This window comes from Anas acuta, chromosome W (genome assembly GCF_963932015.1).
Source record: "Anas acuta chromosome W, bAnaAcu1.1, whole genome shotgun sequence".
Lineage (NCBI taxonomy): Eukaryota > Metazoa > Chordata > Aves > Anseriformes > Anatidae > Anas > Anas acuta.
In genome coordinates this window covers 18345781-18361449 of record NC_089016.1, presented here as the reverse complement: position 1 = coordinate 18361449, position 15669 = coordinate 18345781, and the positions used below count along the sequence as shown (strand labels likewise).

At 39.8% G+C, this 15669-nt stretch overlaps 1 protein-coding gene across 6 annotated transcripts in view; it reads left to right on the top strand.

Annotated features, from left to right (window-relative positions):
* LOC137847005 (nipped-B-like protein) overlaps positions 1-15669 on the top strand; it is a 199244-nt gene that overhangs the window by 92362 nt on the left and 91213 nt on the right. For all 6 annotated transcript variants that reach the window (XM_068665187.1, XM_068665185.1, XM_068665189.1 and 3 more), the window contains exons 5-7: positions 3347-3449; positions 4364-4515; positions 5528-5688. In XM_068665187.1, the coding sequence (XP_068521288.1) occupies positions 3347-3449; positions 4364-4515; positions 5528-5688 (416 nt within the window). The remainder of the gene's footprint in view (positions 1-3346; positions 3450-4363; positions 4516-5527; positions 5689-15669) is intronic.

Here is a 15669-nt window from a genome sequence, read left to right as displayed (position 1 = left end):
TTGAACTAGGAGAAGTGCAGAGTCCTGCAACTGGGGAGGAACAACCCCAGGCACCAGTACATGCTGGGGGCCACCCAGCTGGAAAGCAGCCTAGGAGTCCTGGTGGACAGCAGGCTGACCATGAGTCAGCAATGTGCCCTTGCCACTAAGAAGGCTAATGGTATTTTTGGCTTAATTAGGCAAAGTATTGATTGCCAGTGTTAAAAGTCATTCAAAGAAACTCTCTAAGACTCAATTTGGAGTTTTAGAAATCAGGCATTCTTTAATTGGGGTGCTGGACGCACAGGGGATCGCTCTACCTAGTGTGCGTGCCAAATTGTTCAAGCTACTGGGGTTATATACAATCAACACATACATATTCATTGGGTTTTCCAAGGAATAATTATAACATATTCACACTATTTCCTGTAGCTCATTAAAATATGTAAACATCCCTGATGCATGCACATTTGTTTCTACTGGTAGTCTTTTGGGGTCTTCTGGTGATCATTGATAGTCATACTAAGCTAAGTCATTTACACATCCAAGGACATATGCATACCACAATTTCCTCACCTAATCTTTTTAGACACATCCTCCAGGCCTGGTTCATCTTGCCTCCTCCCCCTTCCCGAGATACAGTTCTGTATGGTCTTACAGATAATGCTGACTAATTGGTGAGTAAAGTAGTACCAGAGATACAAAGTTTCTAAACTTCCTTCTATCTAACTAAACATAGTAAAGGTTTGGCCTATCTGTTCATAAAACATCTCAGATTTGGTTCTATTATTCTGTCAGGGAGAGAACCATATGTCTTTCTGACTTAGTATCACCTGTAGGTCAAGATAGGTAATCCTTCCCCTCTACTCAGCGTTGGTGAGGCTGCACTTGGAATACTGTGTCCAGTTCTGGGTCCACCAGTACAAGAGAGACATTGACATACTAGAAAGAGCCCAATGTAGGGCCACCAAGATGATGAAGGTACTGGAGCACCTCTCTTATGAGGAGAGGATGAGAGCGTTGGGACTGTTCAGCCTGGAGAAAAGGAGGCTCAGGGGGGAAATCTCATCAATGTTTATAAATACCTGAAGTGAGGATGCATTGGTGCCTGATGACAGGAGAAGAGGCAGTGGACACAAACTGGAACACAAGATGTTCTGTCTGAACTTTAGGAAGCGCTTCTTTACTTTGCAGGTGATAGAGCACTGGAATAGGTTGCCTAGAGAGGTTGTGGAGTCTCCCTTCTTAGAGATGTTCAAAAGCTGCCTGGATGTGGTCCTGGGTAACCACCTCTGGGTGTCCCTGCTTGTGCAGGAGGATGAACCAGATAACGTCCAGAGGGTCCCTTCTAGCAGCAACCATTCTGTGATTATGTGTATAATACAAGAATGACGTAATATGTGGACATGTGTTTGTTTGCTTTGGTTTCCTTTACCCTTTTTCCTTCTCAACACTTCAGTGCTGTCTTTCAGGATATATGTGTTGGAAGGTAAGCTAAAATAATGTTTTGCCAAGACTTATTGTTCATAGCATAGCTTACATTTCAGGAAGGACTTAAAATTCACTTAAAGCTATTTACCACAACTCGCACTTGTGTTTTTTTTTATTTATTAGAATTGTATGCATCTTTCCAAAGGTGTCAATTACTTAGATATTTTTTCAAGAAAAGAATACAAGAATGCAAGTGTACCTGTTCCTGTTAAAGGGATAAACATTGCAGATGTACACTTCCAATAAGAGTGTCTGTCTAACTGAAAAATCACCAGTAGGTCATCAGTCCTAGTTTAAACATGCATGATGCTATAATACAGTTTAGTCATAGATCACAGACCCTTTCTGTGATCTTGAGATGCATGTTTATGTAGTACACTCTGGCGTTTAGTAGGAATGCTAAGATGGACTTATGTGTATTGCTTTTCTCCAAGCAAAAAAAAAAAAAATAATATATATATATATATATATGCTAAGGTAACTTATTATAGGAATATTTATTACTTGGATGATGTTTTCTCAGAACTAAGCATTCAAAATTAAAGTAACAGTTAAAAGAAATTCTTAAATATTAATATATGGAAATACACAAGTAGAATCGTAAATCTGTTGCTTAGTGATAGGACAACAGTGTAAAAAACATACAAGATATTTTAGTGTTAATGGCCACAGTCTAATTTCAGCTCCTTTTTAGACTAATTTTTTGTGCCTTATTTATATGCCTTCCCCATTTTCCTCATTGCTTCATTACTTCATTATTTATCTTGAAACTTTGGAGATGCTTTGTTTTTGTTGCTGTTATCTCTTTTGTGCCCCCCCCCCCCCCCCATGCCACCTCCTTCTTCTTTCTCTGCCTCAGCCCCCAATAGAGATAGAGGAGTGACAGTTGTCTGCCACAGAATAAACTGTAGATTTTTTTTTTTCATTTAAATCGCTTATTTAAAAAATCAATAACAATTAAAAAACACTTTTAAACCAAAACCTACCACATCTGTGGTTCAAAACGTGTTTTAAATTTAGGGAGAAGAAAACAAATATGTTTTAAAAGTATTTTAAAAGTATGATCTCTGCTTAAGCATAAAATGAAACCTCATCTATATATTTTATATAAAATTACATGGCATTTGTGTAGTTTTAATATGGTCATGTTCTGTCAGCTTTCTGTATGTTTCTGTATGTTTCTGTATGTTAGGAGTTAGCTGTTTGACAAAAATTTTGTAACTAGTATCCTATGCTCTGGTTAGAGTGTCTGCAACACATGAACCAGCGTGCAGTGAGCACTCAGGGAACTTCTAGCAGAAAACCTCTGTACAGGAAATGTCCAGGGGACGACTTGCAAATGTGTGTCTGTGATTTGTACCTGTGTACAGTAGTTCCCTTGTCACATACCTCTGTGCAAGAGTATCTTGCACCACTCTGCATGAGATGATTGTTAGCTATACTTGCTCAAAAAACAGGAGATAAGTTTTCTGTGTGCTTCTGTTTTGTTGTAAAGTTCCCGAATCTTTTAATCATTGGCACAATCAGTACTGTACGCACTAGTCTGGGGTGTGAGTATATGTCCTGTTATAAGATGTTTCTATTTACTAACAGGTTTTGACTTGGGAAGTTTAAAGAAGTTAAGAGGAAGGAAGTCCTCTTGAAATTTCAAAACTTCAGGGAGTGCTTTTCCATATCATAGTGTAAAACAGACATCTTACATAGAATCAATCTTTTAAATGTTACAGACATTAACATCTTAAATAGCTATAGACATTAACATCATCTACCCACAAAGTTGATAATCTCTTTGTATGTAATCATTCCTGAAATGAGAGACTTTTTTGATTAAAAAGGAAATGCGTGTAAGCTAATGTTGCTGTCTTCTTTTTAATAGGGATGATGATGTCATCGCAGTTTAATATTTCTCAGAATTCCATGCGTGGTAGTCCTGCATCTTCCAATTATCAACAAACCACTATCTCACATAGCCCTTCCAGGTAATGCTATGTTTTAAATGGAGGTAGAGAGTGGGCAGTGAACTTTACATGCTTCCTACAGTGACAGTCAATTCTTGCTGCAAGTATGTGAGTGGAAGTAAGATCAGTGTTAAGATAAATCTTGCATTTGTCTGACAGCAGGGTGAGTTTCTGCAGCTGGAAAAAAAAAAACAAAAAAACAAATATAGTGCTTATTCATTTTTTGCCAGTAAATTAGTCTTTGTACTATAAGGACTAGTCATGATTCCCGTCTCTCTCTCCCTTCCATGATTTTGGCAGATTTTCTTTCCTGCGTAAAGAATCTCTCTGCCTCCTCCCACCCCTCCAGTTGTTCTCTCTCTGTTGCAGAGGCTGACAGTGGTGGCAGGAGGATAGGAGAGAAGAGGTGTTCTGGCATGTATAGCAGTGCCAGCGTGACAGGAGGATGAGAAAAAAGGCTTGTTAAAGCATGGAGTACTGTCTTAACAGTAGACAAAAGGCCATCTATAGGAGGATAGGCCTAGTAGTTTGGCCAGCAGCTTACTCTTCAACTTTCTAGTTCTTTTTCAAGCTTTGAATGTTAGCAAATAGGGTGTACCTATAATCTAGGTCTTTATTGATATAATAAAGTACTCTGGATTAGAGGAAAGATATCTGCATGCAGTTTCAACCCAGTTACTTTATGAACGCTTTCTATTCTCTTCTTTAGTTTTACTAATACAGTTCCTAAGCTGTGGCTTTTAAGTAGTAATTAAAGTTGGGAAGACATTGTTAGCTTTAAATACTGCTTTTGAAGGGGTTTCTTGATTGCTTTGGAATTTCATGTCTTTCCCAGAAGTTATAATGTTCTAGAGGTACAGTATTTCAAAAGGAATAATAAAATTGTCTAAATTTGCTTTTACAACTTCTGAAAACTTTTACAATTTTATTTTTAGCCGGTTTGTGCCACCACAGACAAGCTCCAGTAACAGATTTTTGGCACAACAGAACAGTCCAGTGCCTAGTCCATATGCACCTCAAAGCCCTGCAGGGTACATGCCATATTCACATCCTCCGAGTTACACACCACATCCTCAGTTGCAGCAAGGTAAGTCTGTGATGTTTGTTATGTTCTCTTATCTCATGTCAGCTTTGCCTTCATGTGCATGTTTCATGGCTCTTGATTTCTTCGAAGGAGTCACATGCTTTTTTTTTTTTTTTGGTAAGCTTTGTTTACCTAACTGTACAGAGTAATAATATATTAAACAAACAAATAAACAAAAGTAAAACATCTTCATTTGACATTGCTCCCCTATGTACACCTATTTTACATAATTATAATGTATATATGACAACAGAAATATCAAAACAAACCGGAACACTTTTATTTGATAGCTATGGCCATCATTTATCTCTATTGGCAAAAACATTATTTTTGCCAATGTAACTAAGTTTTGCTGCCATCTTATTTAGCCTTACCAAACTTTTGTAGTGTAGACTAGACTAATGCTAAGTTGGCTAGAATTAGACTCAAGTTATGCAGTAACTAGCAAAGATGACCTTCAGAATGAATGGATTTCTTTCTTTTTCCCTTTTCTAAATACAATCTTAAACAATGTGAACACTGTTAAAGTATCTAGGTATTTTTTGTTGGTAAGTAGAATTCTCATTGGATTCTTCTAAATAATCTGTTTTAAAGTTTAGCAGTGTGCTTGAATATGTATATAGCTGTTCTGTATGCAATGTTGCATGTCTCATGAATGCCTTGAAAGCTTCATATACTGAAGGGAGTGAATAAAAATTATGTAAAAGAAAATCGTTTTCTATAATCTGTAAGAAAATGATACTGACAGTAATTAGGATAGATGCGGAGATAGCTTGGCTAGCTTGTATGTGGAATTTGGATTTTTGAATCCTCTTGAAAATTATATCTTAGATATCTGATTTTATTCAAAGTATTTGTAGCAGAAGGATTCAATCAAGAAAAAAGAATTTTTGTTCAGATTCCAGACCTTTTGTATCTAACTCACTATTATCCATTATTATGATGCTTTCTGTGGAACCTTAACAGGGTTAACGAGTGTCTGTATATATCAGTATAATTATTGTTTGTATTTCAGCTTCAGTGTCCAGTCCCATTGTCACAGCTGGGATGAGGAATCTCCATGAAAATAAAATTTCAAGTCAGTTGTCTGGAAATTCAGCTAATCATCATGCTGATAATTCTAGACATAGCTCAAATGAAGACTACCTACAGATGGTGCACAGACTAAGTAGTGATGTATGTAACCTATATCAATTTATTATGTCAAATTTGTGTTTAGCTGCCTTAAAAGTCAGATACTTTACTATGTTGTTGATATATAAAACCACTGAAAATATAATTAAGTTTCAGACGTACTGTGCAACTTGAACATGTGAGGTTTTATTTTTTCTAAAAGATCTCTCTCCTTTGGAACAGTTTATAACATTGTGTTGAAATTATGAAAAGTAAAAAATCTTACTCATAACTTTATTTTAAAGAAATGATAGTGTCGCTATACTTATTTCCTCAATATATTGATGCAGACAATACTGGATTCTAAATAGGTGTATAGTTAGTTTGTCTAGTTGCAGATCCCTGCAATTCTTGATTAGACCTGACATATTTGAATAACGTATTGGGTAGTATTATGATGTTCATATAGACATTTTTTCCGTATAGACATTTTTTCTTTCTGATTTGTATGTGCTTTATGGGCTGTTTTTTTTTTTTTTATTTTTTTTTAAAGAAATTTTCCCTTAGTGGCAGAAATGCTTCTTTCAAATCTTTTGTTTGTTTTTGTTTGTTTGTTTTTGTTTTTCTGTTTGTTTTTGTTTTTTTTTTCCAACCACCCTGCCATGGGCAGGGACACCTCCCACTAGACCTGGTTGCTCAAAGCCCCATCCAACCTGGCTGTAAACACCTCCAGGGATGGAGCATCCACAACTTCTCTGGGCAACCTGTTCCAATGCCTCACTACCCTGACAGAAAAGTATGTCTTCCTAATGTCTAATCTAAATCAACCCTTTTCTAGTTTAAAGCCATTCCTCCTTGTCCCATCACTATATTCCCTGACAAAGATTCCTTCCCCAGCTTTCCTGTAGGCCCCCTTTTATAAGGCCACAATGAGGTCTCCCTGGAGCCTTCTCTTCTCCAGACTGAACAACCCCAGCTCCCTCAGCCTTTCTTCATAGGAGAAGTGCTCCGGCCCTCTGATCATCTTCGTGGCCCTCCTCTGGACTCATTCTAATATGCCCACATCCTTTTTGTTCTGGGGGCCCCAGAGCTGAATGCAGCACTCCAGGTGGGGTCTCACAAGAACAGAATAGAGGAGGACAGTCACTTCCCTTGACCTGATGACCATACTTCTTTTGATGCAGCCTGGGATACAGTTGGCTTTCTGGGCTGCAAGCGCACATTGCAGGCTCATGTCGAGCTTCTCATCAACCAACATTCCCAGGTCCTTCTCCTCAGGGCTGCTCTCAATGCATTCTCCACCCAGCCTGTATTTGTGCTTGGGATTGCCCTGGCCCAGGTGCAGGGCATTGCACTTGGCCTTGCTGAACTTCATGAGGTTCACACAGGCACACCTCTCAAGCCTGTCCAGGTCCCTCTGGATGGCATCCCTTCCCACGGTGTGTCAACCGCACCACAGAGCTTGGTGTCATCTGCAAACTTCCTGAGGGTGCACTCAATCTCACTGGCCATGTCATTAACAAAGATGTTAATCAGCAACGGTCCCAGTACTGATCCCTGAGGAACACCACTTGTCACTGGTCTCCACCTGTGGACATTGAGCCATGGATCCCAACTCTTTGAGTGCAACCATCCAGCCAATTCCTTACCCACCAAGCGGTCCATACGTCAAATCCATGTCTCTCCAATTCAGAGACGAGGATATCGTTGGGGTCAAATGCTTTGCACAAATCCAGGTAGATGATGTCAGTTGCTCTTCCCCTATCCACCAATGCTGTAACCCCATCGTAGAAGGCCACCAGATTTGTCAGGCACAATCTGCCCTTAGTGAAGCCATATTGGCTGTCACCAATCACCTCCTTATTTTCCATCTGCCTTAGCATAGTTTCCAGGAGGATCTGCTCCATGATCTTGCCAGGCACAGAGGTGAGACGGACTGGCCTGTAGTTCCCTGGGGTCTTCCTTTTTTTCCCTTTTTAAAAATGGGGGTTATGTTTCTTCTCCTCCAGTTAGTGGGAACTTTGCCGGACTGCCACGACTTCTCAAATATGATGGATAGTGGCTTAGCAACTTCATCCACCAGTTCCCTCAAGACCTGCGGATGCACCTCATTAGGTCCCATGGACTTGTGCACCTTCAGGTTCCTTAGACGGTCTCAAACATGATCTTCTCCTACAGAGGGCAGCTTATCATTCTTCCATGCCCTGCCTTTTCCTTCTGGGGCTTAGGCTGTGTGGCTATATTTTCATCTTAATGAGAATCCCATCCTATGTATGAAGCTTCATGGTAGTTATTCTTTACAAGCTTGACGCAATCTCTTAACAACTCTTAACTGGAGAGAACTTAAATTTAAGTTGTTTTTTTTTGACTAGCTTTTTGAACAGTCTGGTCATGATGATGCCTACAACAGTAGGCATAACAGTAGTTACAAAACCTCATCAAAATCTCTCGTGTTAATACTGTAGAACTCCAAGAGTGTCATTAATTTTGTTTTTTTGTTTTATTTTATTTTAAATTATAGAATTATGCTGATTAAAATTATTAGCTATGAAGTATTATCTTAAACAAAAGTTTTGTAATGAAGAAATCTATCATAATACATAATCATCAGATGTTTTTTCTCAGTTTTTGTTTCAGCAATGCAAATTCTTGAAAACAGAAAGCTGTTCTTGACATTAAATATATATATATATACCCCAGCTATAGTAAAGGTACACTATCAAGAGAATCTTGGTTTTGTTAAGCCAAGGTTTTTGGAAAAGTTTAATATTAGGATTATTTATTTCAATGTTTACATTTCACAATATTAAAAAATGTTCAACACTAATTTTGTTATTCAAGCAGTGCAGCCGCGTCCTAGTTCTCGAGAACCTAGAAATGAAACTCATTCAGAACTGACAGGCTATGAAAATGTGAAACATGCATTCATTGTTCAGTTTAATTGGAGAAGCACTCAATTTAAAAAGCAGTAAGCCTCTCAGCAGCTGCCACCTGCTGAGAAGTACACAAGGTTTGTGATGTATTCAGGGTGGTGGTTCCTGAAGGGGGGTTTTGGGCCTTGACACCCGCAGGCTGTGTGTGGAGAGGGACTGACTGGCAAGCAGCAGATCTCACAGGAGGGGCAGGTGAGAGTTAGGCAGTGCCAGTTGCACCTGCTGTGCCAGTTCAAACCACATGAAGCACATACCAGCAGTTGCCATGTGCTGAGAGCAGTGCAAGGCTTGCAAGGTAACTGGTAGGTATCTGAGGAGGTTTCTTCACTGGTCCACTGGTCATAATCCCTCCCTGGGGAGCTCAAACAATGGCAACCACTCAACAGAAAGCTATGTCCTCTGTGGTATTTACACCCACAGGGGCCAATGCAGTTACCCAGACAGAATTCCCAAGGGAGCATGCAGCCATCCAAGTCTCCATCTGCAGGATGTGCCCAAGGTTTCTACTGGTGTCTGAGGCAGTAGCAAGAACACCTGTGAGAGGCGTGCCCAGGCAGAACTGCTGAGCTTGGTGGCTGGGCTCCAGGAGATTGACTGGTAGATTCATACTCTGCCCTCAGTGGAACAGAAATGTCAATTAGGCATAACAGATGACAAGGGGGATCCTGTACTTTCTCTCCACCAGGCAGGAGGCATTGACTTGAGGGATAGAGGTGAATGGAAACAAGTCTCTGCTCAGGGCAGTGGGAGAAGCTCCTACTTGTCTACTTTGCCTTCCCTTCCCTTGCCCTTAACACAACAAATTATGAGGTTCTGGAATTGGAAGGAAGGGGACATGATGATGTGGATGATGATGCATCTATGCAAGAGAAGTCACTGAGCTCAGGTCATCTTATTCCCTGCATCATGACCACCTCCGTAAAGAAAATATGGTGGGTTATTGCTGTAGGTGACTACCTTCTGAGGGGACCAGAGGACCCGATCTGCCAACCAGACCCACCTTTTAGGGAAGTTTGCTGACTCCCTTGGGCTCACGTTAAGGATGTTACCAGGAAACTTCCTAGCCTGGTATGGCCATCAGATTATTATCTACTCTTGCTTTTCCATCTGGGTAGCGACAAAGTCACAATGAGAACTCAAGGGCAATCAAAAGAGACTTCAGGGCCGTGGAAGATTGGTGAAGGAATCAGGAGCGTAGGTAGTATTCTCATATATCCTTCCAGTTGTAAGAAATGATATTGAAAAAAACAGGTGGACCCAGCTTATTGATACCTGGCTCCAAGGCTGACGTCACCAGCAGAATTTTGGGTTTTGGATGGCCTATGCAATACCAGGCTTGCTGGAGCCTGACAGGATTCACTTTCTCAAAGGGGGAGAAGTATTTTTGCTCACAAGTTAGTGGGGCTGATTTGAAAGAGATTTAAACTAGGTTTAAAGGGTGAAAAGAGGTAAAATCAAGCTTACTATCAATAAGCTATGGGATGGCATGACAGTGTTTGTGGGACAATGTGCTGTCTTAATCCCAGAGCTAAGACATCATTAGCATAAGTGAGACTTGGTTGGAAGAGTCCTATGACTGGAGTGCTGTGATGAATGGTTATTCATGATAAGTGATGATGGTTATTCATGATATTGTGATGATGGTTATTCATGATATTCATCTCCATGAAGATGGCTCTTCAGGAGAGGTGGACAGGGCAGGTGAGGCAGAAGGGTAGTGCTGTATGTAAAGGAGAGGTTGGACTGTACAGTGCTTGCAGTTGGGGATGATGTGGTTGAGAGCCTCTGGGTAAACATTTAGGAGAAAAGCTAATAAAGCAGATGATGATGTGTGTCTGCTATAGATCACCCAGCCAGGATGATGATACTGAACATAGTATTCTATAAGGAATTAAGGGAAATCTCTAGATCAGTTGCCCTTGTCCTTATGGGTGACTTCAACTTCCTAGATGTTAACTGGGACTGTTGTACAGCAGACACAAACAGGTCCAGTGAATTCCTGAAGCACACCGAAGATATTTTTTTGATACAGGTACTAAGGGAGTCAACTAGGAAAGGTGCCCTCCTAGATATGTGGTTTGTAAACAGAGGCAGTCTTGTGGATGAAGTGGTGATTGGTGGCTATCATGGCCACAGCAATCATGAAATAGTTGAGTTTAAAATCTTTGGTGATATGAGAAAAACTGTCAGCAAAGCTACTACCCTTGATTTTGGGAAAGCAGACTTCAGACCATTCAAGAAACTGGTTAGTAAGGTCCTCTGGAAATCTGCTTTTGAAAGCATTGTGGTTCATCAATTCTGGTCACTTTTTACAAGCCATTTCTTAAGAGTGCAGGAGCAGTCAATTCCAATGTGTTGGAAGTCAAGCAAATGGGGCAGAAGGCCAACTTGGCTAAACAAATATCTCCTTCAGGAACTTAGGTGAAAAGTGATTTTGGATTTTGGAGATTTTGGAAGCAAGGTCAAGCTACACAGGAGGAATATAGAGATGCTGTTCACCATCGTAGGGAGAAAACATGTACAGCCAAAGCTCAATTGGAGCTGAAGCTGGCCAGTACTGTGGTAGCTAACAAAACAAAAAGGCTTTTTAAAGTATGCTAACAGCAAAAGGAAGACCAGAGATAACATTGGTCCATGGGTTGGTCACCTCACAAATAGGGCTGAAGATAAAGCAGGGACATTTCATATATTCTTTGCTTCTGTCTTTAGCATCAATGACAGGTCCTGGGACAAGACCTGATGACAAGGTTACCCACCTAGTGGACAAAGGGAAAGCAGTGGATGTGGAGTGTTTTTTTTTTTAATTTATTTTAGCAAAGCTTTCAATACTGTTTCTCATAATATCCTTCTGGATAAAGCATCTAGCATACAACTAGACATTATATACAGTAAAATGAGTGAACAATTGGCAGAAGGGTTGGACTCTGAGAGTTGTAGTAAATGGGGTAACATCAGGCTGGTGGCCAGTCAGTAAGTGGTGTTCCCCAGGGCTCAATTTTGGGGCCAGTTCTATTCAATGTTTTTATCAATAACCTGGACACAGGAGTTGAGTGCACACTAAGTAAGTTTGTGGATCATTGGGAGGAGTCATCCATTCCCTTGAGCATAGAGAGGCCTTGCAGAGAGATCTTGATAGATTAGAGCACTGAGCAATTGCCAACCATATGAAATTTAACAAGAGCAAATGCTGGATTCTGCACTTGGGACAATGTAATTCTGGATGTACATACGTATGTACTGGGGGACTAGTGGCTGGAGTGCAGCCCTGCAAAAAGGGATCTGGTGTTTTTGGTTGATGGTAAGCTCAATAGGAGTCAACAATGTGCCCTGATGTCCAAAAGGGCCAACCATTTCCCTGGGGTGCATTAAGCACAGTATAACTAACCAGTCAAAAGAAGTGATTGTCCCACTATGCTCAGCATTGGCGTGGCCTCACCTCAAGTACTGTGTGCAGTTTTGGGCTCCACAATATAATGATGATATAAAACTATTAGAATGCCTCCAAAGGAGGGCAACAAAGATGATGAAAGGACTAGAGAGTGTGACATATGAGGAGTGGCTGAGGATACTTGGTTTGTTCAGCTTAGAGAGAGATTGAAGGGTGACCTCACTGTTGTCTACAACTTCCTCAAGAGGGGGAGCAGAGAGGGAGGTGCTGATCTCTCCGCTGACTGGTGATAGGATGCAAGGGGATGGCTTAATAAAGCTAGGGGAAGTTCAGACTGGATATTAAGAAAAAGCTCTTTACTGAGAGGGTGATCAGGCACTGGAACAGGTTCCCCAGGGTCACGGCTCCAAACATTTTGGTGTTCAAGAAGCATTTGGACAATGCTTTTAGATATATGGTTTAACTCTTAGGTTGCCTTGTGTGGAATCAGGAGTTGGACAAGTGCAGGGTCCTGCACCTAGGGAGGAATAACTCCAAGCACCAGTACAGGCTGGGGGGTGACCTGCTGGAGAGCAGCTCTACAGAGAGAGACCTGAGAGTCCTGGTGGACAGCAGGCTGACCATGAATCAGCAGTGTGCCCTAGTGGCCAAGAAGACCAGTGGTATCCTGGGGTGCTTTTGGAAGAGTGTTGCCAGCAGGCCAAGGGTGTTGATCTTCCCCGTCTACTCAGCCCTGATGAGGCCACACCTGGAGTATTGTGTCCAGTTCTGGGGTCCCCAGTACAAGAGGGACATGGAACTACTGGAGTGAGTTCAGAGGAGGGTATACGGAGATGATTAGAGAACTGGAGCACCTTTTGTACAAGACAGAACTGTGTCTGTTTAGCCTGGAAAAGAGAAGACTGAGGGGAGATCTCATTAATGTATATAAATATCTGAGGGGAGGGTGTTGAGAGGATGGAGCCGGTCTCTTTTCAGTTGTGCCCAGCGACAGGATGAGAGGGAACGGGCACAAACTGAAGCACAGGAGCTTCCAATTGAATATGAGGGGGCACTTCATTACTGTGAGGGTGACAGAGCACTGGAACAAGTTACCCAAAGAGGTTGTGGAGTCTCCTTCTCTGGTGATATTCAAAACCCACCTGGATGCCATCCTGTGCAATGTGCTCTAGGTGATTCTGCACAGCAGGGGGGTCAGAGTAGATAATCTTCAGAGGTTCCTTCTAACCCCTCCCATTCTGTGATTCTGTGATCCCTTCCAACTCAGAATATTCTGTGACTCTAGTAAATGATATAAACTCACACTTTAGTGCATTTCCTTTCTGAAGCATGTTACATATATTTTATTTGTAATTATACTTTGTAAAGCTGATTTTAGTTGCTATCATGCAGAAAACAGTTTGAAGTATTCTGATGAATGAAAATTTATGTATAGATAATAAGTTTAATCATGATGTTTCCTCCTTTTCAGAAGCAGAATGACCTTTTGTGCAGATACAGCTATGAATGCGGATTATTAAATCCTAAAACTTAAAAGCTTTAATTATTCTTTAGTCTTAGTACTAGGAATTTATCGCATAAAAATTGTGAGTAGTTACAGGATATTGGGTATTTGCCATATGTGATATATACAAAATCAGTAAATATACCTTTGAAACTTACTGCGCATACACTTAGTTTAAGGACCATTCATTGGGAAAATTCAGAGCTTTCTTCAAATATAAGTTTGTGCTTATGTTTCACCACTTGATGAAGGTCTGAACTAGGAAAAAGTAAATGAGCACTTCTGACAAGTTATCAGCTACAATAAGAATGGCATGTGTACATGGAAGTTTATCTACCTAGTTAGTCTGTTTTGTTAATCTAATGAAAGACATCTTTGCCTATGTCCTTGGCAATTATGTGTAGGGGACCTCTCCTGTCTTAATGAAACATAGATGCTAGAAAAGTTGCTAAGTCGTAAGTAAACTAGTAATTCATACAGCAGGAAATTAATTCATTTTGGCTTGCAGTGACACACATGTAAGTTTAAGGTGTAGTTCTTTTTATTGCATTGAATCTGAATATTAGATTTCTTTGCACATGAGGCTTTCTGCACATGAGGCTTTCTTTACACGAGGAAACAGCTCTTTTTGCAAGTACTGTTGCAAAAATAAGTGTAATAGCACAGCATGAGTTTTAGATTCACTTTGCTGTGGGAGCAAAAAAATCTAATGGAAGTGTTCTAAGTTGCCCATGGATGGTGAAACCTGGTTTCTTATGGATTCATATTCTTTGCCTTGTAAGCACCTTCAGTCCATAAATTTCAAACTCTTTCATTTGCTCTAAGCAGTGTGAATGAACTATGTCTTTGTAAGACATAACATATATGGTGGCTAGTCTGCTACTAGGCATGTGAAAAATATCTGTTTGGTCATTGCCAAAGGGACTGTGTAGTTGCCCCATCTCTGCAGGCTTCTGTCTTCTTCAAATACCAATTTAGCTTTCTGACTTTACTGCCTGCTGCTGATTTTTTTTTTTCATAGAAACATGTAGAAACTTACAGTTGAGCCTTATAATATTAAGTTGAAACTACTCATAAGGATAAAAGTATTTAGGGACAAACAGACAATTCAGGGTTAAAAAAAAAAAGGGGGGGGGGGAGAATAAAAAGGAGTTATATAAAATAACTATGTATGTACAGATAACACAATATGAGCCACATTAGAATATTAGCTAATGAAATAACCAAGAATCAGAATTTTATTAGGAAAATAATTAATCTTAAAATCATTTGAGGCTTCACTTGTATGACTTTATTCTTTAAAAGAATAGACTTTTTGCATTTTTTTTATAATTTATGTAAATTGTCTCTTCATAGATATAAGGGTTGTTAATTTGTTCTTTCCCAAAACATTCCCATAGATATTGCTAGCAATGAGAAATACTGTTTTATAAAAATTTAAATTTAGTAAGGTTCTTGACTGAATAAGCATACTTGTCACCAGCAGAGGCCTCCATGACAATGGTTAAAAAAGCAAAAAAAAGGTGTGTGTGTGTCTGAATAGTGGCTTTCATATTTAATTTTAAGATAGTGGTGGTGGTGGGGGGAAATCACATTTACATTCTTGATGATAAAGCATGAACATCCTTACACTGTAATTGGTATTATATTATTAATTTTTTTAGAAATTAGGAATTAAAATAAGTTGTTCTGTGCAAAACTGAAAAGACGGTAAAATGTTTTTGCTGTGTTGGGGAATTTCTCTGAATTGCCATCACGTTGTTTCCTATCTAACTGTTAAGACAGGCAAATAAGCTAAAATCAGTCAAGTTATGATATACACAAAACTATCTCAGCTGCTGCAATGGGGGTGCTACAGATTTTGTTCAGTCCTGATGTGTGTATGCTGGAGGGTATAAATATAAAACATCGGTTTGCTTAAATGTAAAAGTGAGATAGTATTATAGAGAAGCTTTAAGGGCAGGTTAAGTGGAAAAAATTTTGAATTTGTTTTAAAAATCTACTTTTTATGCTTGGTTTCAGTTGTTTATATAGTGTTCATACTTAGCAACAATTTACTATGAGTTCTTGTAACAAAAATTTCCTAAATGTAATCTTAATGTCAACCGAAAGTGATTACTTCAAACAGAAGATATGTACATAAATTTATTTTTGTGTGCATGTTCTGGTGATAAATTCTTCTTAGGGCTGTTGTGCTCTGGAATATTGCCTATATAGCA